The sequence below is a fragment of the Acipenser ruthenus genome, chromosome 2 (genome assembly GCF_902713425.1).
Source record: "Acipenser ruthenus chromosome 2, fAciRut3.2 maternal haplotype, whole genome shotgun sequence".
In the NCBI taxonomy this organism is placed as follows: Eukaryota; Metazoa; Chordata; class Actinopteri; order Acipenseriformes; family Acipenseridae; genus Acipenser; species Acipenser ruthenus.
The window spans coordinates 7,018,018-7,043,062 of record NC_081190.1 but is presented as its reverse complement, the minus strand read 5'-3'; the positions used below and the strand labels follow the sequence as shown (position 1 = coordinate 7,043,062).

At 40.6% G+C, this 25,045-nt stretch overlaps 1 protein-coding gene across 5 annotated transcripts in view; it reads left to right on the top strand.

Moving 5' to 3' along the window:
• Window positions 1–31: 31 nt before the first annotated feature.
• The window catches only part of LOC117404091 (superkiller complex protein 3-like), a 54,909-nt gene continuing 29,895 nt past the window's right edge, over window positions 32–25,045 (top strand). Inside the window, exons 1-18 of one of the 5 annotated variants that reach the window (XM_058987598.1) lie at window positions 32–123; window positions 367–442; window positions 1,007–1,133; window positions 1,792–1,893; window positions 9,115–9,258; window positions 11,654–11,745; window positions 14,331–14,406; window positions 15,093–15,230; window positions 15,492–15,590; window positions 16,930–17,038; window positions 18,253–18,393; window positions 18,922–19,023; window positions 19,513–19,634; window positions 20,414–20,500; window positions 20,740–20,843; window positions 21,096–21,222; window positions 22,875–23,054; window positions 24,715–24,839. In XM_058987598.1, the coding sequence (XP_058843581.1) occupies window positions 1,804–1,893; window positions 9,115–9,258; window positions 11,654–11,745; window positions 14,331–14,406; window positions 15,093–15,230; window positions 15,492–15,590; window positions 16,930–17,038; window positions 18,253–18,393; window positions 18,922–19,023; window positions 19,513–19,634; window positions 20,414–20,500; window positions 20,740–20,843; window positions 21,096–21,222; window positions 22,875–23,054; window positions 24,715–24,839 (1,736 nt within the window). In that variant the 5' untranslated portion in view covers window positions 32–123; window positions 367–442; window positions 1,007–1,133; window positions 1,792–1,803. The other 4 variants (XM_058987590.1, XM_058987604.1, XM_058987606.1 and 1 more) reach the window with 4 other exon arrangements.

Sequence of the window (25,045 nt, the reverse complement as noted above, 5' to 3'; positions counted from 1 at the left end):
AAAGTTAAATCGCAACGTCCTGAAACCCTTTTACTTTTGAAACTCTCTTGGTTTCTCAAGTCACATGACCGGGGTGCTTACCCCGGAGCCTGATGGGATTGAGCTGTGGCAACAACAGAGCAGGTAAATGATCAAGTTCAGTTCAACGAAAATGTGTGCGTGAAAGACAGCTTGAAATGAAATGTTACATATTGTTGGGTTAGTGGTGCATAACAGACAGTAAGATTGGTACTGTTAGACACAATTTAATATTTTTAAAATACGAAACCATACTGTCTGAGTGAATGTGCCAATGAATGAAAGAACGTGTCAGAAATGATAATTTTTCTGTTCTACGAAAACTAAACATACGCTATTTATTCTCAGTAGGCCTACTTACTAGTTTGACCTGACATGGACTACTTGAATGTGTTATTCTGTGATCGGTATACCTGTGGTCGAGGTGAGGAGAGAGACAGCGACATTTTGATTACAGAAATATACAAAATATTACTACCGAAGGCATGCATGTCAACAGTCCCTATATGGTCGGGACAGTCACGATTTCCTAGCAAATGTCCCGCGTCCCGATGCATAGGAAGAAAGTCCCGATATTTACACATAGAAAAAAAAATCATTTATTCTGCATAGCAGAGTTAGTGAAAAACACACGCTTAATATGCATAAAGTGAAAACAAATGCCTACGAACGTTGCAGATATAAACACGATTAACACTGCCCAGTAGGCGTGCAAAATTTACCAGTAAAAAACACACAAAGACTTAAAGTAATATTTAATGTATTTTGATGTGTATATATAGTAAAGTTTCTTTAGACTGTATTTCTTTGCACTTAATTCAAAATGGGGCCCTGTCATCTTGTATTTAATTGAGTCGTGTCTGCTCTGTAGAGTTTGAGATCAGGACTGAGTTAAAGTTTGGGGAAAATAGCAAATAAAAGGACCTAGAAGAGACCCCCAAGGGACTGAGCAGACACTTCTACTTATTAACTGCCTTCTTCCTGACAGGTTTATGAACTGCCAGACGTCCATGCAGAGCTATCGTAATAAATACAACACACCCTACAACCCTCGAACTCGGAGTAAAGTGTAGATGTAATCCGGTCAAACAGCAGTCACCAAGCCGAAGTGATAGGCAAGTGAATTCCATTTCTGTGTGCAAATCATTTGCAGACTGACTGATGTTCATTGAGAATCTGTGATGCCCGTTATCTCAGTGGCACAGGAATGCAATGCAAATCGGACATTTCAATTCTAACTGCTTGCTGACTGGGTTAACAGCCCATGTGCATACATTGTGAAAGGATAACTGGAGAATAGGATGCTTGAGACTGATGCTGCAGAATGTGCTTGTACAACAAGTGTCTTAACTATTTAAATGCTTATCTGAAAAGCAGTAAATGTTAAATTTATAGACTTAAGTTTTTTTATGTCCCCTTTTAAAGACATTCTATTTTCACCATCAGTGAATTATCAAGCAAAATTAAAATATAAATAAATGTAAAAATAACAATAGAAACGTGAAATGTCCCCTTCTTGTACTGGAAAGACCAATCTTCAGCAGAAATATTTCTGATCTTTTAAAGAAATCTAGCAGCAGTGTGTTCAGTTATATACTGGAAGCAAAGTAAACCCACTGCCAGATTCCTAAATGCAGTGCAACAGGTAGTGCATCAATAAGGCAAACCAGAAAATCAGAAATGGGAATTTTCACTGGGAACTAAATATTACGCAGCAGTGGGTAAATTAACCATAAAAAAAAATACAGCCTTAATCATTATTTGTCATCTTAGTTCACAGGAGTCATGTCTAACAAAGAGGTGAAGTCAATCTTGAAAAACGCCAGGGAGGCCATAAAGAACAAGGAATACAAGGAAGCCTTGAAACATTGCAAAGTAAGTGCATACATTTATATAACAGTTACAGTTTTCTGTCTTTAGAACAGCTTAAGCAAGTGTGATGGAACTTGGTCTGGGCGTTCCAGCATAGGTCACCATAGCATCTTATTCAAAACAAAGATGTTATGGTGACATACCTTACCCACAACATGTTATCCATTCCCTAGGACTGTAGAATGACTGGGGTGGTGCATCATATATTGAACATTAGCATGTAATCTGTTTATTATTATTTAGTAATCTAGCAGATGCTTTTATCCAAAGCGACTTACAGAAACTAGGAGGGTGAACTATGCATCAACAACTGCTGCTGCAGAGTCACTTACAATAGGACCTCTGTTTTATGTCTCATCCAAAGGATGGAGCACAAGGAAGTTAAAGTGACTTGCTCAGGGTCACACACAGTGCGTCAGTGGCTGGAATTGAACCTGGAACCTCCATGCAGTAACTCATAAAAGCTATTTCATATGTTCTTGATTAACAGTAGAAAGGGATGTCAGTGACAGTGCTGAGGGTGATTTCTAGTCATTAACTGTTTGTCTGGGCATGTCGCACAACAGTCTCCTAGTGTTTGCAAGACTGAAGTATGACTCAGCTAGAAAGTGTGCTTCAGTTAACAGTGTTAACACTAGCACCGCCATAGCCACTTTTTGAACGGCTTTTGCAATTCAGATTTAAATATCTCCGCGTATGTGACTATCCCGTGCATGTCCGTTCTTAAGTGTTACTGAATTTTTAAATTAAATACGCATACACTGTTTCAGCCGCAGAATCGTAAAAATGAATATGTTATAAGCACTTGCTTCTTCAACTGCCAGACCCGCAGTTTATGCAGCATATTGAAATCAATACAAGATAGCTGACAATTTAGTCAGGGCTTTGTAATAAAATCAAAGTCATTGTGAAAGAACGTATTATTATTATTATTATTATTATTATTATTATTATTATTATTATTATTATTTATTTCTTAGCAGACGCCCTTATCCAGGGCGATTTACAGTCGTAAACAAAAATACATTTCAAGAATCACAGTACAAGTATTAATACAATTAAGAGCAAGATAAAATACAATGACTTCGGTTCTAGCAAGTACAAGTATATGACAAAATACGATTCAATAAAGGAGCAGATAAGTGTCAGTGATAGTTACATCAGGATATAAATTAAATACAAAATACAACAGATTAAATAACACTTGTGACAGATTACAGTACTCAAAGTACAGGATTAAATGCAGTAAAATAGGGAGCAGATAAGAGCAAGTAAAGCGCATTAAGGAAGAGTGATAAAGTGTCCAGAGGGAAAAGAGGAGTTCTACAGGTGCTGTCTGAAGAGGCGAGTCTTTAGGAGGCACCAGAAGGTGGTCAGGGGACTGGCAGTCCTGACATCTGTAGGAAGGTCATTCCACCCCTGGGGGGGTTGAGGGTGGAGAAGGAGCGGGCTCTGGAGGCAGGGGAGTGTAGAGGAGGTACACGCCAGTCTTCTAGTGCAGGAGGAGCGGAGAGGTCGAGTGGGGTATAGGGAGAGATGAGAGTCTGGAGGTAGCTGGGTGCAGTCTGGTCAAGGCATCTGTAGGCGAGTACAAGAGTCTTGAACTGGATGCGAGCGGTGATCGGGAGCCAGTGGAGTGAGCGGAGCAGTGGAGTTGCGTGGGAGAAGAGAGGCAGAGAGAACACCAGGCGAGCAGCAGAGTTCTGGATGAGCTGGAGCGGACGGGTGGCGGACGCAGGGAGTCCAGCCAGGAGGGAGTTGCAGTAGTCTAGGCGGGAGAGTACCAGGGCCTGGACCAGGAGCTGGGTGGCGTATATGGTTGAGGATGGGTCGGATTCTTCGGATGTTGCTCAGGAAGAATTGGCAAGTGCGTGCCAGAGTGGAGATGTGCTGGGAATAAGAGAGGCAGGGGTCCAGGGTGACTCCGAGGTTCTTAGCTGAGGAGGAGGAGGGAGAGAGTGTGGTAGATTCCAGAGGAATGGAGATAGAGAGGTCAGAGGAGGAGGAGGAGGAGGAGGGAAAGAAAAGGAGGTCAGATTTAGAGAGATTGAGCTTGAGGTGATGCGAGTGCATCCAGGAGGACATAGCAGACAGACAGGTAGAGATACGGGAGGGGATGGTGGAGTCAGAGGTGGGGAAGGAGAGGAAAATCTGAGCATCATCAGCATAGAAGTGGTATGAGAAACCGTAGGATGCGATGAGGGGGCCCAGGGAGCAGGTGTAGAGAGAGAGAACAGGAGAGGACCCAAGACTGACCCTTGGGGGACTCCTGTTGAGAGAGTGTGAGGTGTGGAGGTTGTTCAATGCCAGGTTACCTGGTAAGTACGGTTGGAGAGGTAGGAGGAGAACCAGGCCAGAGCAGTGCCAGAGATTCCCAGGTCAGTGAGAGAGGATAGTAGAATAGAGTGATCGACAGTGTCAAAGGCAGCAGAGAGGTTGAGGAGAATTAGGACAGAGGAGAGAGAGGCAGCTTGGGCAGAGTTTAGTGAGTTAGTGACAGACAGGAGGGCAGTTTCAGTGGAGTGAGCAGAGCGGAAGCCAGATTGGAGAGGGTCGAGCAGAGAGTGGTTGGACAGGAAAGCTGGCGGTGTACAGCCCGCTCGAGGGTTTTGGAGAGGAAGGGTAGGAGGGAGACAGGACGGTAGCTCTGGAGGGAGGTAGGGTCAAGGGTAGGTTTTTTGAGGAGGGGAGTGATAGAAGCTTGTTTGAAGGCAGAGGGAAAGAGACCAGAAAGGAGAGAGGTGTTGAGAAGGTAGGAGATGAAGGGAAGTAGAGCAGGAGCAGCAGCTTGAAAGAGGTGAGTGTCGAGTGCTGAAACACTAATGAAAGTCATTCTACACATCATTTATTATTATTATTATTATTAATTTTATTAGCAGTTGTCACAAAATATACACATTGAATCACAATACAGTGTGATATAGCTACGCTACTTTTTTGTCGTCTGCCTGTCCTCTGAATCAACTCAGCAAGTTTGTAACTGTCTTTTGTAATTCAATCTTGAGAATGTTGTGATCAATGCCTTGATCAGTCATGTATGCTAATTATTTTGTAATAGGTGTAGGGCTGGCGACAGGCTGGCTGGTGTTAGCGTTTATTAGTCTCTGCTGTGGGCACTTCAATTCATTATTATCTGTATACTGACTGAGATGATGGCTCAAAGACGATTACTGAATACAGAAGAAGTGCCTGAACTGTTACAAGAGTTGGCTGAAGGAGATTCTGATGGTAGGTGAGTGATAACGACAGCGGCGCATCCTGGGTTGTCGAAACCAGCAGTTCCAACAGTGAAAGTGAAGACACCAAGCCGGATTTACTTGCAGGTCAAACACAACACATGCCGACCACGGGGAGAGGGAGAGGTCGTGGCTGTGGCAGATCCAGATCCAGATCTGGAGAAACAGCTGCTGTCCCTGCAGCTCCTCCTGCATCTGCCGCTTCAGCACCACCAGCACCAAGGACAACTACACCTGTTGCATCAGCTTCTCCAAGCGTAATTCAGGAGATGGGCAAAGACGGGACAGTTTGGAAAATTATAAATCCTGGTGATGAGGCTGAGAAAACACACATCAGAAAATGTTTTGTCTGAAGCTTCAGGCCCAACACCGCACACAAAACGAAACATAGATACCCCATTTCTGTTGTTGTTCGCTATGCAACTGCTGCTTCACATTCAGCGCTATACCATAGCAGAGGCACAGCGGGTACTGAATGTTGACCCCTGGGAACTGTCTTTGCAGGAATTACAAACTTTCATTGCAATCCTCTGTGTGCGTGGTGTATATGCGGGCAAAAGCATTTACAGACGTGCTCAAATTTGTTGGTACCCTTACAGCTCATTGAAATAATGCTTCATTCCTCCTGAAAAGTGACGAAATTAAAAGCTATTTTATCATGTATACTTGCATGCCTTTGGTATGTCATAGAATAAAGCAAAGAAGCTGTGAAAAGAGATGAATTATTGCTTATTCTACAAAGATATTCTAAAATGGCCTGGACACATTTGTTGGTACCCCTTAGAAAAGATAATAAATAATTGGATTATAGTGATATTTCAAACTAATTAGTTTCTTTAATTAGTATAACACATGTCTCCAATCTTGTAATCAGTCATTCAGCCTATTTAAATGGAGACAAGTAGTCACTGTGCTGTTTGGTATCATTGTGTGCACCACACTGAACATGGACCAGAGAAAGCAAAGGAGAGAGTTGTCTGAGGAGATCAGAAAGAAAATAATAGACAAGCATAGTAAAGGTAAAGGCTACAAGACCATCTCCAAGCAGCTTGATGTTCCTGTGACAACAGTTGCAAATATTATTAAGAAGTTTAAGGTCCATGGAATTGTAGCCAACCTCCCTGGGTGCGGTCGCAAGAGGAAAATCGACCCCAGATTGAACAGAAGGATAGTGCGAATGGTAGAAAAAGAACCAAGGATAACTGCCAAAGAGATACAAGCTGAACTCCAAGGTGAAGGTACGTCAGTTTCTGATCGCACCATCCGTCGCTTTTTGAGCAAAAGTGGGCTCCATGGAAGAAGACCCAGGAGGACTCCACTTTTGACAGAAAAACATAAAAAAGCCAGACTGGAATTTGCTAAAATGGATATTGACAAGCCACAATCCTTCTGGGAGAACGTCCTTTGGACAGATGAGTCAAAACTGGAGCTTTTTGGCAAGTCACATCAGCTCTATGTTCACAGACGAAAAAATGAAGCTTTCAAAGAAAAGAACACCATACCTACAGTGAAACATGGAGGATGCTCGGTTATGTTTTGGGGCTGCTTTGCTGTGCCTGGCACAGGGTGCCTTGAATCTGTGCAGGGCACAATGAAATCTCAAGACTATCAAGGCATTCTGGAGCGAAATGTACTGCCCAGTGTCAGAAAGCTCTGTCTCAGTCGCAGGTCATGGGTCCTCCAACAGGATAATGACCCAAAACACACAGCTAAAAGCACCCAAGAATGGATAAGAACAAAACATTGGACTATTCTGAAGTGACCTTCTATGATCTGAATCCTATCGAACATCTATGGAAAGAGCTGAAACTTGCAGTCTGGAGAAGGCACCCATCAAACCTGAGACAGCTGGAGCAGTTTGCTCAGGAAGAGTGGGCCAAACTACCTGTTAACAGGTGCAGAAGTCTCATTGAGAGCTACAGAAAACGTTTGATTGCAGTGATTGCCTCTAAAGGTTGTGCAACAAATTATTAGGTTAGCGGTCCCATTATTTTTGTCCATGCCATTTTCATTTGTTTTATTATTTACAATATTATGTTGAATAAAAAATCAAAAGCAAAGTCTGATTTCTATTAAATATGGAATAAACAATGGTGGATGCCAATTACTTTTGTCAGTTTCAAGTTATTTCAGAGAAAATTGTGCATTCTTCGTTTTTTGTGGAGGGGTACCAACAAATTTGAGCACGTCTGTATGTGGAGAGCTACTGGTCACAAGAGTGGGGTCTTCCCTTCTTCAAGGAAACAATGTCACAGAATCGCTTTTGGGAAATCCTGAGATTTAATCATTTTGATTTGAGAACAAGAAGAGCAGCCCGACTTATTACAAACAAATTTGCCATGGCATCAGAGGTTTGGGACGGCTTCATCACAAATAGCATTGTCTGCTAGCCTGGACCTAACATCACCGTGGATGAGCAGCTGTTTCCCACAAAGGCACACTGTCGCTGTTTCTGCGTAGATTGTACTTAGAAAGCTGTTTCACTCAAAGTGCTTTTACGTTTATTTTATTTATTTATTGATTTCTTTCTTAGCAGACGCCCTTATCCAGGGCGACTTACAATCGTAAGCAAATACATTTCCAGTGTTACAATACAAGTAATACAATAAGAGCAATAAATACAATAACTTTTGTTCAAGTGTGACACACCACAATTCAATAATACAGCAGATAATAGTGATAGTTACATCAGGATATGATTAAATAGTGATAGTTACATCAGGATATGATTAAGTACAAAATACTACAGGTTAAACACTTGGCAGATTACAGTATTCTGAAGTACAGGATTAAATGCAGTAAAATAGGGGGCAGATAAGAGCAAAATAAAGCACATTTAAATGAAGGGTGATAGTGTCCCAGGATACAAACAGAGGAGTTCTACAGGTGCTGTTTGAAGAGGTGAGTCTTAAGGAGGCGCCGGAATGTGGTCAGGGACTGGGCAGTCCTGACATCTGTAGGAAGGTCATTCCACCACTGCGGAGCAAGGGTGGAGAAGGAGCGGGCTCTGGAGGCAGGGGAGCGTAGAGGAGGTAGAGCCAGTCTTCTAGTGCAGGCGGAGCGGAGAGGTCGAGTGGGGGTGTAGGGAGAGATGAGGGTCTGGAGGTAGCTGGGTGCAGTCTGGTCAAGGCATCTGTAGGCTAGTACAAGAGTCTTGAACTGGATACGAGCGGTGATCGGGAGCCAGTGGAGCGAGCGGAGTAGTGGAGTAGCGTTGCATAAGTTATGTTATATTTTTGTTTTATGCTATTTTTATAACTAGCTATTTATGTTTTATAATTGTATGTGCGCACACAGCTTTCTACACCTGTTTACGCACAAGTTTATTGTGGAAAGTTTATTTTATTATAGTTTTTCAAGTTTATGTAGTTGCGCTCTTTTTGAAAAAAATAAGAAAAAAGTTTAATTTTCAATGTAAATACGGTGCTGCTCTGAAAATGTTATGCATGATCTTCATAAATAAAAATATTAAGTTGTATTCGACTGTTTGTTTGATTTTCATTTTCATATCGAAGCCGTTTTAAAATGGAGCCGCACATTTTGCGGGTGTGGCGGTTGTATGTAGTCCGAAATCTCGGTGGTTCTAGTGTTAAGTGCTTCTGCTTCTTAGTTCTCTAGCTAGATTTGTATTTTATCTTCAGTTTTTAATTAATATCTTTCTTATTGCAGCAGGAGATGACTTGTATTATGTACCGAGCACTGCATGCTTGATTTAGACCCACTTGAGCTTTTTATCTCTCTGGTTTGCCTAATTATTATTTCCCCGGTGGAGGATGTATCCCTGGCAATGGGAATAAAGTGTAGTCAAAAGAATGTAAGTACTTAACACATAAATTATTTGATTATGAGGATTTTATAAGGCTAATATGTATGTTTAAATTTGGCCCAAATCTGACACCGCCAGTGATTTGAACGGTATAGATCAAGCAATCAACTCTGTCCTTCTGGCCATGAACTTCTTAGTGAAATATTTCTTGATTTATTTCAGGCTGTTCTGAAGCTTGAGAAGAATAACTACAATGCCTGGGTGTTTATCGGAGTGGCTGCGTCCGAGCTTGAGCAGCCTGATCAGGCACAGGCTGCATACAGGAAGGCTGTGGAGCTGGAGCCAGAGCAGCTACTGGCATGGCAGGTGAGTGCACGTGCACACGCACACGCACACCCGCGCGCACAGAATGTTCACTCTTCAGATTAAAATGTTGAAAGGAATACCGAAACATCAAGCAGACATTCAATTATATACTGTTAAGGAAGTAGGGGATAGTTTAGTTAAGCTGTCGGTACTGCTGTACTGCTTGGTAGCTCACAACAAGGAGGGAATTGACTGATTTAAATGGGCTTCACCAAAGTGAAAATGGAGGCTAGAAAACTTGGTAGTTTAAAAAAAAAAAAAAACATTTTTAAGGAAATATCTCAATGTTCTTGCAGTATGAGTGTCAAGTGGGTACAAGCAAATACATGCCACCTTCTGTTTTAGTGAAAGTGAGCAACAAAAAAACAAGCAAACAACATTTCACTCCATTCTGGAGCTCCCAGGATATGAGTCATTCAAAACAAGCACCATGTTATGTAGTAAGTCTGTTTTCCACTCATCCACTCAACCTTCTTCAGGTGGATGTTTTTTTTCCTGTTTCCTAGCAGCGGCAAAGGTTGGATAATAATGACTTTGTTTTTCATTTTTCCAAAACAAGATTGCTGTGCTATATAACTGTTTACGGCTAAATGTAATGCACAATAAATGAAAATTGTATAATTGCATTTTCAGAATATCAATTAATTATGGGAGAGATGCGAAAAACAAACAGGTGTTTTAAACCAGTGAATGAAGACATAGTCTAAATAACTTCTTACAAAGATAATTATTGTTCCTCAAGCTAGTGTTAAGATTAGTTATCTTATAATCGTATGAAATTTGTAAACAAAATTATCTCATTTTTGCACACTCTGATGTCATGGGGCAAGTACAGCATGGAAGAGGAGGCCTTGGTCTCAGTTCAGCTCCTCCTACATTGCACAAAGCAGCAACCAGCTCAACGAGGAAGCTGGTAGTCAACGAGGTGCAAAAGCAGGAGGAGATGATGAGGTGCATAAAGGCAGTTTCCCAGGCCAAGCAGGGAGAATGTGGAACAACGCAAGATCGGCTGGCGAGATCTATGGACAATGGAACAGCAGGATCAGTTTCCTCATCAGGTCAACATATTAAGTTCTCCCATCACCACAGAACCTTAATCTATGGGTAGGAGAGGATCCGCGGTATCCTTTGTGTTTATCGCCAGCTACATTTAAGACACATTTTGACAGGATGTTAGGTGGATCTTAGCCAAGGACAGTTTACTTGGCGTCATGACCAGGTGCTGTGATGTTTGGCCTTGGCATTGAAAGACAAGTGCAGCATGACCAACAGGTTGCCACCAATGCCAGCAATATATGACACATGAAGAACAACATTCCTCCGTCCAGGGGAGCAACCACCAAGTAAAGGTATTAAAACCAAAACTCGTCTAGGACAACTGGAGGCTGCTAGAGAGTGGAAAATGCTGGCAGATGTTGGACAATGGCTTATTTTATTGCCACCACTAACTTTCAACCTGATATTGTCTTGTGGTCAGGATCAGCACGCCTTGTTCACCTGGTAGAGTTAACAGTGCCATGGAAGGTTGCTGTGGATGAGGCATATGAAAGGAAGAAACTTCGGTATGCTCAACTAGCTGCTGAAGCAGAGCAGCGAGGATGGAGAGTCCAGGTTTACCCAGTGGAGGTGGGTTGTTGAGGATTTGTGGCACACTCCACAACCTGGTTTCTCTGAGACATCGGATACAGTGGTCAAGAGTTGCGACTCATAGTGAAGAACTTATCTGAAGCAGCAGAGAGGAGCAGCAACTGGATCTGGTTGAGACGAAAAGATTCTGGTTGTGGACCTCAAGCACAGTAGAAAGAAAACAACGTCGATGTAAAGGAAGGTAAGTAAGCTGGGCTTAGCTGAGTGGGGAACGGAGGGGGGTGATGCTGGGACTCCAGAATCACTGTCTCACCCTCTTAAGGTGTTGTGGACTAGTCGACGAAACACCAAGGATGGAAGGTGCCCACTTGAAGACTCCAGAGAAGTACCCTGCTCAGCTCAGTCCAGACGGTTGTCATGCTGATGCGCTAGGGAGTCCGCACTGTGGTTGATCCCTGGAGCCAGCATTGCAGCCGTTGTGTATGCTGATGCGCCAGGGAGGCAAAATAGGCTGATCCCTGGAGCCAGCATTACACTTCAGCCATCAACACCAGGCAGAAGGATATCTACATCATCAGATGGAAGGAAACACAGATGGATCACATTAGTTTACTGTAAAAGAAGCTATCTCTTAGTTGGTGCTTATCTTGGCGAGAGTGGAGTCCAATATCAGCATGAAGTTCTAACACCTACTCTCATATAATGGAAATCTCATAGTTGCATTTGAGTCTGTATTCGCAAAAAACAAAACTGCTGTTTACCTGTTACTGTACTATTTATATGATTTAAGAATCCGTGCTTCCCTTAGGGTTTGACCAACCTGTATGAAAAAAACAACCTACCAGGATTCAAGGAAGAGCTACCCAGTGTGTACCAGAAACTGCTGGACCTGTATGAATGGTGAGATCTCTGAATTTACTTGTTGTTTTAGTGCTTTTCTGCAAAGCCAGCATGTTATGGAAAATAATCGCTGTTCACCCTTGAGGTACTTAGTAATACAATTAAGGTTTGTCGCTTTGCTGGGGTGTCAATGTGTGAAAGCAAATGTATTTAAAATCGCTTTTAAATCTCATAGTGAACTGGAATGACTCCTACTGCTACACTACTACTATACAAATGGGGTTCCTGCTAGCTTAGGCACCGTAAAGAGCAAGCTGCTAGGAGCAGAATAAAACAACATTCAATTTATTTATTTATTGATTTATTTCAAATGGTATCCGCTGGAAAAGCCATATGAGCTACAATCGGCTCGTTTACAAAGGAGAAAAGCAGGAGCGAGTTTCAGTTACATACAAGCATACAGTAAGCATTTACACTCCATGTGTTATTGTAATCAGTGTGGGGCAGCGGTATGGAGTAGTGGTTAGGGCTCTGGACTCTTGACCGGAGGGTCGTAGGTTCAATCCCAGGTGGGGGACACTGCTGCTGTACCCTTGAGCAACGTACTTTACCTAGATTGCTCCAGTAAAAACCCAACTGCATAAATGGGTAATTGTATGTAAAAATAATGTGTAAAAAATAATGTAATTATATGTAAAAATAATGTGATATCTTGTAACAATTGTAAATTGTAATCCAGTCTGAGGGGGCTGCCAAAGCCAACACTTTCCTTACAATAGTACTTCTCACTGTTGGTATGCTGAAATATTTAGTATCGCCAAAATAAAGAATAAACACAACTAAACATCCCAGAACAGACTATTTAGTTAGACAGGCAGTTAATTATTCACCCTTTTAAAAAGGATCTGGTTCCAGTGAAAACTCCTTCTAGTCTCAGGTGACAAGTTTAACCTGGTGTACAGAGTGCAATGATGTTCTGACGGAACACACTGAACTATCAATCTGAAAATCTTGTTGAACATTGTATTGTGTTTTTTATTTTTGTATATCACCTCACCATGATCCAGGGTTGGAAACAGGATTTGTTTAGATAGTCGAAGTCTTGTATTAAAACTTAAACAATGACGCTGACCATCCAAGTTTTGCTCCAATTTTGCTATATCCAACATTAATGGGTTTTTCAAATGTAAGACTTGTAGCAATACACACCTGAGTATTTAAAACTGTTAACGCTCTCCAAGCGAATGCTATTACAAGTGACAATATTAAACTGTGAACTGCTATTTTACACCCGTTTTTTGTCAAACCAGTCTTGAAGTTCTGTAAAGAAGGGTCTTAACTAAATCATCAGTGTTATCAGAACTATAATAAAGCACAGTGACATCTGCAAACATCTACAGAGCTTTGTTTTTTAACAATGCAGTGCCATTAATTACATGCTTGGACAACTTAAAATATTTTGTAAGCTTGCATAGCGTGGAAACACATCTTAATTATAATTAACTCCAAATAAATACAATAACCGAAAGTGACGTTGTTCGCTTTTGAAAGTTGTGCAATGTTATATGAATGGCTTGATGTGCAAATGCACGAAAGGAAAAAACAAACTTATTGGGAACCTTGTAGCATGACTGCTTTAATGGCTGAGTTGTAGCGCGTTGCATGTTAGCACAAAGCTTGGTCCACATGCTGGTTCAAATCCAGCAGTATACTATATTATATATATATATATATATATATATATATATATATATATATATATATATATATATATTCATTTTACTTTCAATTACTACCAATGTATTATGAATCACTCCAAAAAGTTGAAGATGCCTTACCATTTACGGTACTGAACTAACATTTCAGAAGATAGTGCAGATCTACCATTAGATGGCACTAAAGAGCATGAAGCACTTCATGTGACTGGCATCAGTGAAGCAATGGTTCAAAGGGCTTCACCAACATGGTCTTTGACAGGTGTATTTACTCTATCAACACCTATATCCAGGTAGGTAATCCGTACCAGATCAAGATCGACAGCCTTGCAGATTAAAATAATTAAGTCTCAAGCACAGTCCAACAAACAGTTTTCTTTTATAGTTCAAAAATGCAGAAATATTGCTAAAAAGTATAAAACTTGTAGTTATAAAATTAGAAAAGTGTTCCTTGGGTATTCATGAACATAGTCAGAAATTAAAACATGACAACCAACTAAAAACTATGTTAATAAAAGAAATCTGTCACACTCACTCACACAGCTCCCAACCTCCCTCTCTCTCTGCCTCAGTACTAGGTGTATCAGTCAGTGGATGCAATGAGAGGGTCGTTTATCCCCATGGTGTTCCAACTCTTGAGCAAACTGCGCAAGCAGAATAATAACTCCATTCAAAACAGCAGATTTGTAAATTAATCTATATTATTATACATATCATTGCCCATTTTTATTATGCATATTATTGCCCATTTTTTTCAGTGCAAGCTACTTAATGTAATTAGGTTATCCTAGTCTAGTCTTTCTAAAAAGTTACTCTGTGTTGAAAGAGTTATAAAATACATAAAATCTACAGTATGTTGTAAAGGTGTAACACTGGTAGTAACACACGATTGCATGATCCTTTTCTTGTGGTTTTTTTATGTGCTTTCAGTTCCGACAGGGAAAAGTGGTACGAGGTGTGCAGGAAACTGGTGGACATTTACCACCAGGAGAGGAGACACCTGGAGGTTAGTACTTTACATTTACCACCAGGAGAGGAGACACCTGGAGGTTAGTACTTTACATTTACCACCAGGAGAGGAGACACCTGGAGGTTAGTACTTTACATTCTCCACCAGGAGAGGAGACACCTGGAGGTTAGTACTTTACATTTACCACCAGGAGAGGAGACACCTGGAGGTTAGTACTTTACATTTACCACCAGGAGAGGAGACACCTGGAGGTTAGTACTTTACATTTACCACCAGGAGAGGAGACACCTGGAGCTTAGTACCATACATTTACCACCAGGAGAGAAGACACTTGGATGTTAGTACTTTACATTTACCACCAGGAGAGGAGACACCTGGAGGTTAGTACTTTACATTTACCACCAGGGCAGGAGACACCTGGATGTTAGAACTTTACATTCTCCACCAGGAGAGGAGACACCTGGAGGTTAGTACTTTACATTTACCACCAGGGCAGGAGACACCTGGATGTTAGTTCTTTACTTTCTACCCACTTTTATTTCTGGAGTTTAATATTTCCATCCAAACTTCCAACTGTTTTTTCTCGTAAGAGTCACATGCTTACTGTATGTGTAGCTGCATTTCAATATATGAATGGTTATAATACATTGATTAATATATTAGCTTTAGGAGCTTTAAGTCCTTTAAGCCATGGGACTGGTAAAGGCCCTTTGTTTTTACAGGTGGCAAGAAGCTGGTATAAACTGATCTCAGTAAAACAGGAAGAGGCGGGGAATGAGGAGCTTCACCAGCTGTGGAAGCGGATGGTCCAGCTGCTGGCAGACAGCCAGGAGGATCAGGACAATGAGACACAGCAGCTTGTGAGTACCCTGCTGTCTACTGGTAGGACGGTAGGGGGTCTCTGAGTAGCGTAGAGCAGAATAAACTACAGTAGAACCTCAAAGTTTCAAAATCACACCAGGTTTTGTCTAGTAGAAATGTATTAATCACTGGCTCTATTAATATTTCATCAGAGATGGAACAATATGCCCCCTGGGATGTGTTATTTTTGTTCACAATAAAAAGAAAATGTTTTTTTGTTGTTGTATTAATTAACAATCTTAACTTTTTGTTGGTTTCAGTTGATCACCGCTTTCGAAAATGCCATGAGTTCTGCAGGCAAGCTTCCAGGAGAAGACCATCAAAGGCTTTCCACCGAATACATTAAATGTTTATCAAAAGTAAGCTGACCTTTCTGCCTCCGTCATCCGGCTGTAGTAGGAGCCGCACAGCATTCATTGTATGCTAGAGCTCTCATCAATCTGTAGCCTGCGCAGTGACATGGTAGTGACATAACAATTCTATACACACTGGCCCTCCTAAGAAAGGATCAATAGAATCTGAAGATCTATTCTGACTGCTGTATTAGATGAAGACGTTGTTCTTCTGAGTGCTATGCTTAAAAGTGCATTTGCATAACAGACCCTACACTACATGCCAATATACAGTAACAATGATCTGTAAGCTCTTGAGTGCAGAATAATGCAATAAGAACAGCAATTGTGTCTGTTCTTTTAGGCTATTGTACATCATCAAATGCAAGGACACTTGCTGTTGAGTTGCTTGAACAAAGTATGGTTTATTAGTTTATATACCGGTAAGTTTGTTAGCAGTAATCATTGATGTACTGTGCCTTATTTTAACATGTTTTGTTCCACACTGTACCGTTTGATAAGAGCTGAGATTGATTTTTGAAGGAAATAAGGAAGCTTATTTACATTTTTTTATTTTTTTGTGTGTGTGGATTGTACACTACACTTTTATTTAGTGCATTTTATGGTGTTTCAAGGGGCATTAAAGGGTACATAAGGACCTTTTTATTTTATTGTGTTACATGTGCCCATGTGTTGCTACAACTGTTTACGTAAGGTGTGTGTTGTTTTAAATTGTTTTTTTTGTTTGTTTTTTTTTTTTACATTTTGACCACTTTTTTAAACTTTAAAATTGCATTCCCTTCCTCAAGATGACTTCCCATGTACCCGCATGGACCTCTCAGAACTACATTTCCCATCATCCTTCTGCTCACTGGTGAATCCATCTGTTACACATGTGAGCAGAAGGATGATGGGAAATGTAGTTCTGAGAGATATTTTAAATACAGCAGTGTAGATAGAAGTGTGGCATTTTTTAAATAAAGTTACACATTTTAAAGTATAAAAATAAAATACAAGAAAAGCACCAAAAGATTTCCCGTGCCTGGGGAAATGTTCTGACCTGAGTGGTAAATGTAACTCTGACTAGCTTGGATGAAGGGGCCTCTCTTTTAGCTCCCATGTTAAGGATGCAGTACAGTAGTTACATACCCGAACAGCTGATCATTTTTTTTAAATAAACATGGAAGATCTTGGGAGGCAGCTAGAGGAATGTTCCATAAAGACTTGGTGTAAATGATGAGCAAAGAGAGTCATTGATGGTAATGGCACCAAGCTTTACGTTACATTTAAGATCTTCCACAGATGGGTTTGGATTGCACGTGCTTGGGGAGTGTCGCGTGCCTTACCATTTCCTTTGTTCAACTAGCTGCCACATGAAGAGGTGAAGATGAAAGATGCTTGTGAATCAATGCTGTCTTTGTATCCTGCTTTAACGTTTCCTCTAGAGGTCCTCTGTATGCACTTTATACAGACAGGTAGGTTTTTTAATAAAAGACGGCTTCATTTTTCCAGTATTGAGGCAGGTTCTCCTGACTATTTCACCAATAAATGGCCCCACTTTATCCAACCTTTCTCAGGGTTCTAACAGGTAAAATGTTGGCATCAAAGAAGCACCTTTTGTTTACCTTGACGGGTCCCACAGTCCCATGTATCCAATATTTTATGTTTCTGAAAGTAGCAGGGATTATAAAACTAACACTCGTGCGTGTGTTTGTGTATCTATCTATCTATCTATCTGTCTATCTCTATCTATTTATCTATCTATATCTATCTATGCATGCAACTACGATTTTGTTTGTGCTATTTTTATCATTTTTCTTCTAATAATTGTAGTAATACTTCATCAGTAGGGCTCAGTAGAAGAAGCAGGAAAGCATGTTCAATGGCAGAGGGTTTCAATGCAGTAGATCATAAGCTAGAGATCTTTCTACAACTTGACATACACTAAGTGATACTGCAAATCATTTGTTTAGAAAGCGCTGTTCATCAGTATCTTGGCAACTAAGATGAGTTACTGTTTGAACAGTATTATGAAACAGCTGCAAAGACATTCATTTATTTGGTATACATCTGCAGTTAGTCATACTTTCAGATACAAAATAGCTGGTTCTGTAGAATTGCTGTCCAATTTGTAAGCCAAGTGAAATTCATGTTCTCTCTTCCCCTGTGCCATCAGGAGCCAATTAGTGTACATTGATCAAATGCACAAAATTCAGGGATATGTGGGCTTTTTATGTTGATGGGGGGGACGAAGGTCCTTTACCATTGTTATTACTGTGTCACAACTGCCATGACACCTTTGTTTTTATTAGTCTATATATGCATACTGTTCAGGTTTAATTTACATTATGATAAATAAATCTATAGTTAATCATTGGTTACCAGTACTAACACGTATATTATCCAAACTGGCCTTATGTGCAATGCTCTTACTCCTGTTGTCATAGAGAAAATGCATGCTTGTGCTTTATTACCTATTAGCACCAGCACTATTATCACTGCCCCCTATTTATTCTGTAGAAGGTGTATTTTTGTAGTTTTAATGGAATATTCAGATATTTCAATGACAACAAAGTGGCCAGTGATAATCCTGCTAATGCTATTAAAAAAGGCTTTTGAAACCTTGTTCAGTACAGTAAAACTGAAAGGGTACCAAATGTAAATTGAACAAAATATTCAATTTGGTCAGGCTGCTGCAGTGGAGAAGCCGTCCAGTATTTCTCAAAGCTGCTGGAGATGGACTCTGTGAGCGGGCCGGGCCACATCGGACTGGGGATCAAAGCCTTTCAGGACAAGAAATACCAAGAGGCTGCGGACAACCTTACTCAGGGTAATTAGCTGGAGCCGATGGTTCTGAAGAAATGTGGGGTTTGAATAATGTCTAGCTTTCATCATGTCTCATGGGGAAAATATAGGATTATACATAAATATCCAATTTGATTTATGAGCCATCCAAATAACATTATGATAAGCAGGCTTTCAAACACAGACAGATGAGCAGTGTGAGGGTCTAAAACCAACAGCATTGTATAATTATTATTATTATTTATTTATTAGCAGACGCCCTTATCCAGGGCGACTTACAGTCGTAAACAAAAATACATTTCAAGAATCACAGTACAAGTAATAATACAATTAAGAGCAAGATACAAATACAATGACTTTGGTTCTAGCAAGTACAAGTATGACAAAATACGATTCAATAACGGAGCAGATAACAGTGTCAGTGATAGTTACATCAGGATATAATTAAATACAATCTGCCATCTCTGATAGGCACTGACTAAAAGTTAAGCTAGTTCTGTCCGTGTGTTACCCATGAAAAAGCTTGTACATGTTTCTTCTTCTTTTTTACCAGGACTTAAGCAAACAGGTTCCAGTATACAAGCCTGGTATCACTTGGCACAGACACAGCTGAAAATGCACAGCTATGAAGAGTGCATTGTTTCGTGTAAGAAAGGTAATGTATCTATTTTTACCAATTAATCTGTCCATTTTTCTGTAAAGCAATGGAGTAAAATATACTCTGCACATAGAACTAAACAAGAAGCTTGTTGTTATGTTAGAGTTGATCTCAATAGGCTATAGACTTTGAGATTTCAGGGTTAGTTTAGATCCAAATCCAGAGTTTTTAAGGTAGACAACTTGGTTGAACTTAAAAGTTTTAGTTCTGCCAGTATCTACTGGCCAGTTGATGCTGTATAAAGCTGAACTGTATTAAGCACAAAGGCTGCAGGTTTATTTATTTTGAGTATTTACTTTGATCACTATTTCTAAAGCCTTTGATGGGTCCTGAAGCTGCTGGTTCATTTAGGTCTTCACACATTGTCGCGAGATTTGAGATAATCAAGTTTTGGGGAGGGTCTTGCAATGTGATCCTATCGGTATAAACTAAATATTCCTAAGAATTCCTATTCATGAAGCTGAAGCTCTGTTTTTTTCCCCACAGCTCTGAAACTCAGTGAAGGAGAGGTCCAGTGGACAAAGCTGCTTCTCAGATTGAAAACCAAAGCGTTAGTGGGAAGCAGTGGAGCCAGTTGTGCCGAGGAGGCAATGGACACCCTTGATCAGGTAGAGTTTAGGATTCCCACGTGTCCTGGAAATCCATAACCTCTGAAATAGGAAGCTGGTACGAGTCTTGGACATTATACCATGACTATATCATTAACTGTTGTGGCATTCCATTCCAAAGACAAGGCCAGTTATCTAGGTCAGTATTCATTTATTTCGGAAAAGTGTCTCCAGTCTGGCATTTGCTTTGGATACCAGTAGATTATTTAAAATATTATAAATAGAACATAAGCAAGTTGATTCAAATTAATTTTTTATTTTTTTTAAACTGCCCCTGACCATTTTGTGATTGTTCTTTGTCCTTTATTACAGTTGTTCAAATATATGTTTATTTGGTTTTAGTTTTAGTTGCCTGCCATGGACATATACAACATATGGATCCATCACCCCAGAGTGTCTTTATAGAAATGTGAGCCAGAGGCATAAAATGATCTGCTGCTGTGACTCAAGTTTCCTTTTTGCTGGCAGTGCATAGCGGTGCACTTGATGGTGTTGATGCTTACTAATATAAATACCCCTGAGAGTGAGACAAGGTGAAAGCAGTGAGGTTGTTGGTTCTCTACCAGCATCAACATACAGAAGGGTCAATAGTGGACAAACTTGATCCAAAGTAGAACCAAACAATTATGCCAGATCTAAGGATATGATTTTGTGTCACTGCATAGACTCGCTGTATCCTTTGCTTAGAAGACAGGTATCTATTGTTATTCCAAATAACTGTTTTATTTAGTATCGTATGCGCTTTTTACATGGTCTTTTCCTGTTTCAATGTTTTCCAGCTGTCGGACACAGATGATGACCCTGAGCTGCTTGCTTTAAAGGGTAGTGTTTATTTACAGAGGGGGCTGATTGACCAAGCACTCCAGGTAAGTAATTTGTGTCTATCACATTTGTGTAGAATGCATAGCAGCATGGCTTATGGAACATCATTAGACCACCTTGGATTCTGATCTCCAGTTGAGCCTCCACAGAACACCAGGGCTATGTCCCTAATTAACACTCCACTGCCATATACCAAAGTGGCTTAATGAGAGAACTACTCGTAATTGCTTATCACCACTATGATACGTGAATGCACTAACATGTATAATGATCTACATTGCAGGTGGCCACTGATCTTCTGACTTCCCACCCAAATCAGCCAGAGGCACACGCTCTCAGGGGCCATATTCACATCACCCAGGAAGACTATGTCCGGGCAGAACAGAGGTAGGGAAGCTTGATTTGGTCTCCCAAACCCCAGACTATTAGAGGGCATGTTCTCAGAACCACTGGGACAGAGCCCAGCCACCTTGCATGCTTTCATCTCCGCCTGGGTTTGCCATCATTTTCCTGAAAGTGGTAACACTTGACTTGGAATTACCCAGTAGTGTTTAACCCAGGGGTGTGAAAACCCACAAAGATAGACAATTAAAATAAATCAAAACACATTTAAAAGTTTAGTCATTATTGTCTCTGAAGTTTCCAGAAAGCAATTGAAGCAAATCCTACCTCGGGGGAGTATTACTACTGCCTCGGACTGGTTTACTGGCACATGGGAGAAGAGACCAGGAGAGACAAGACCAAAGCGCATACCCATCTACTCAAGGTGAGATTGTGTAACTGACTGCTCCAGAGAGAGGTGTTTGCAGGGCTCGCCAGTGAAGTAAACTGTTATGCTAGGTTTCCTCTGAGTTTACTGCCACGTAATTGTCAAAATAATCACTATTTAAACTAGTGCATTGATTTCCTGGATTCGTTTTATACAGTCTGTTACTTGTGGTAACCACTGCTGACAGATTGTAATGTACGTTTCACCAGTGCTGGTGTATCCTGTGTTTAGCATAATTGTATATAAACAATGATGTAACTTAAAAAAAGGATGGTGAGTAAGTAGATTCAAGAAACTGCACAGAGTCCTTTTCTTCAGTCAGTTGTTAGGTTTATTGAAATATGCAGGGAGCCTGGTCCCAGGTACAGGACAAACAGAATACTCGTTCTTACAATTGTTGCATGACATTAAATACCCTTCTGCATAGGTGTCTCTCTCCTCCTCTTTCTCTGACACTTAACCAATAGAAAAGGTACAACTCATTATCCTGTTGCCATATATTCCATTTTGTGTGAGTGTGTGTGTGTGTGTGTGTGTGTGTGATCTAGCGTGAAGATCTCTGAACTCAGTGCTTTCTTCAGACCCTGGTGTCACAAAGGTCCATACATCTGGTTTTTGTCATCTTCCTTGTTCCTATCTCTCCGATTTGCCTAAGACCCTTTGATCCCAGTATTATCTCTTTTTGGATCTCTCTGAAGTCTTAGAGCCTGGCTCTTCGGTCCCCTTGAAAACTAGCTTTATGACCCCGTCATAAACCAGCTGTATTTTCTAAGCAAAAACCTGTTAACTAGTTTTATACCCCAGTGGACTCCCGAAGGGCAAACTTCTTTCATGTCAGGGCTGGAGATCAAAGGACTTGTTTGTACAGCCGTGTGCTGCTGGCCAGCCATTTGCTTTGACACAAAATAATCTTAACTTCTCTACCATATTGCAGCCTTCATCTATCACAGCAGTGCTTGCATTTTTGGAACTAACAGTTTTTTCTATCCAATGTTAAATCACTTTTCAGAAAAATAACATGAATACAGCCGTCATTCCTCATGCGTAGTAAACTGCTATTCAATACTTGTTCCATGTTTTCCAACAAACAACATGATTGCTTTTATTGGACTAAGATTTACACACTTAAAGGTTCTTCTAAAGAGAAACTTGGTATGGGTGTGAAAAGAGTCATCCTAAATAAAGAGTTCTTGTTTAGATTAATTTTGTTTCATTTTCTGTTTCGGTTATCACATCCCTGTGGTACATCAGTTACCATTAACACGTACCCCAGCAACACCCGTTGTTGATGTAAGACATACCACTCTTGTTCTACGTAGTATTTCTTACGGATGCTTTTCTTACATCTGCTAGAGAGAGTGTTATTTTGGGACAGGTTGATAGTGGCACTCTGGTGATCCAGTGTACTCGGAGGTTCTTTAAACATGGGTTTCAGAAGTCTCTAGGACGTGATGACTGAAACAGAAAAGGGTGAATATAAACAACAGGAAGAATGACTTAGTTAATTAGATAGATCATTCTGATATTCCCGTACCTTCGTTCCTGTTTGGTTCACTTTGTTTTATTGTCTAATCGTAAATACTGACTTTTTAAAAAATCCTTGTTAGCATTAAAATAAAAAACAGAACACTGGTCCTTTTGTTTTTCAGGCAGCCAAGCTGGATGCGTACCTAGGGGCAGTGTTCCGCTACCTGGGTCACTACTATAGAGACATTGTCCAGGACAAGGGCCGAGCCCGAGGCTGCTACAAGAAAGCCTTTGACCTGGACAGGAATGATGCAGAGTCTGGAGCCGCGGCCGTAGATCTCAGCATGGAACTGGGAGACATGGTAATTATACCTGCAGTCCGGCTCTAAGGGAGTGAGGCGTTTACTTCTGAAAATACCAGGAACAGTATGGCTTACCTGCAGCCAGCTCTACGAGAGTGAGGGGTTTACTTCAGAAAATTATTATTATTATTATTATTATTTATTTATTTTCTTAGCTGATGCCCTTATCCAGGGTGACTTACAGTTGTTACAAGATATCACATTATTTTTTACATACAATTACCCATTTATACAGTTTTTTTTTTTTTACTGGAGCAATCTAGGTAAAGTACCTTGCTCAAGGGTACAGCAGCAGTGTCTCCCACCTGGGATTGAACCCATGACCCTCCGGTCAAGAGTCCAGAGCCCTGACCACTACTCCACACTGCTAAAATACCAGGAACAGTAAAGCTTACCTGCAGCCGGCTCTACGAGAGTGAGGGGTTTACTTCAGAAAATACCAGGAACAGTAAAGCCTACCTGCAGTCTGGCTCTACGAGAGTGAGGGGTTTACTTCAGAAAATACCAGGAACAGTAAAGCTTACCTGCAGTCTGGCTCTACGAGAGTGAGGGGTTTACTTCTGAAAATACCAGGAACAGTAAAGCTTACCTGCAGTCTGGCTCTACGAGAGTGAGGGGTTTACTTCAGAAAATACCAGGAACAATAAGGCTGCCATGTTTTAGTTTTTTTTTGTAAACTAAACAGTAATGTTTAAATGAGGAACTGGGCCTTCTCAAGAAAAAAATAAATGTACTACTAAACAATAGATAATACATTCTTCTATGGATAAAAGTACAGAGCATCAGGGAAAACCCATGGCTAATTTGCTGTTGAAAAATGGACCGACATTTCACCTAGGTCGTATGCTATTGAAACACAATACAAAAACAATTTAGAGATACAACATAATATCAAGACAAAAACAATAATATTACAACAAGATACAATAAACGATTAAAACTAAAATATCAAATAAAGAATATACCTCAATTGAATGAAAGTTATCCTAGGGGAAAATGCCATAATATGCACTTGATGTTACTCAAACTGTTCCTCTTTATCGGCAGCAGTATCCCATGATTCCATTGTATTAGCAGTGGCTAAGTGTAGCCGAGTCGTAGATCTTTCCAAAAGAATGAAAAATTAAAAGAGCATGACACGGGCGTGGTCCGAGATTAATATATTTTGGAACTCTGTGGACTTCACAAACCACAAAATATTACAGGATACTTACGCAATTACCTTGTAATGTTGTTTATTTTAAAAATGAGCAACATCACTTGAAACCAAATGAGCTTCCTGCAAAAATGCAATGCCAACCTTCTTTCTTAAAAGATAATCTGAGCACTGTGCTCTTTTTGCAGGATGATTGGCCCCTTGCAAATTTCAGGAATTAATGACAACACTACCCAAGGTCAAAAATAGAGATAAAGATCAGGGAGAATGAATGAAGTAAAAGACGTAGCACAGAGCATGAAAATATGACATGGAGAAAGATCCCCGACTTGGCACTCCTCATATAGCAATATCCTATAGGACAGCAGCATAGTAAGAGTTTATAATGGATCTTGTAACAGTGCGTGGTGCAGAGGAGGTGGCAACAAACAGGCCAGAAAGGGTTAATAAATATGGTGCATGACAATTATACTGATTCTTGCATTGTGGTTCTTTCTTTCGAAGGAGTCTGCCCTGGCTATCCTGAGAACAGTGACGGAGCAGGCAAGTGCAGGGACAGCAAAGTGGGCTTGGCTGAGGCGGGGTCTGTACAACCTGAAGATGAACCAGCATTCCCAGGCAATCGCTGAGTAAGAGCTCCCATAGTCCTACCTGGTGTTACACTGGAATCTGACTGCTTGGTGTCCATTTAGTAAGAGAGCTCCCATAGTCCTACCTGGTGTTACACTGGAATCTGACTGCTTGGTGTCCATTTAGTGAAATAATACACTAAGTAACAATACAAAAAATAAAAATCTGCACACATTTTGCACTATTCCGAGAGGGAAGTGAGTTT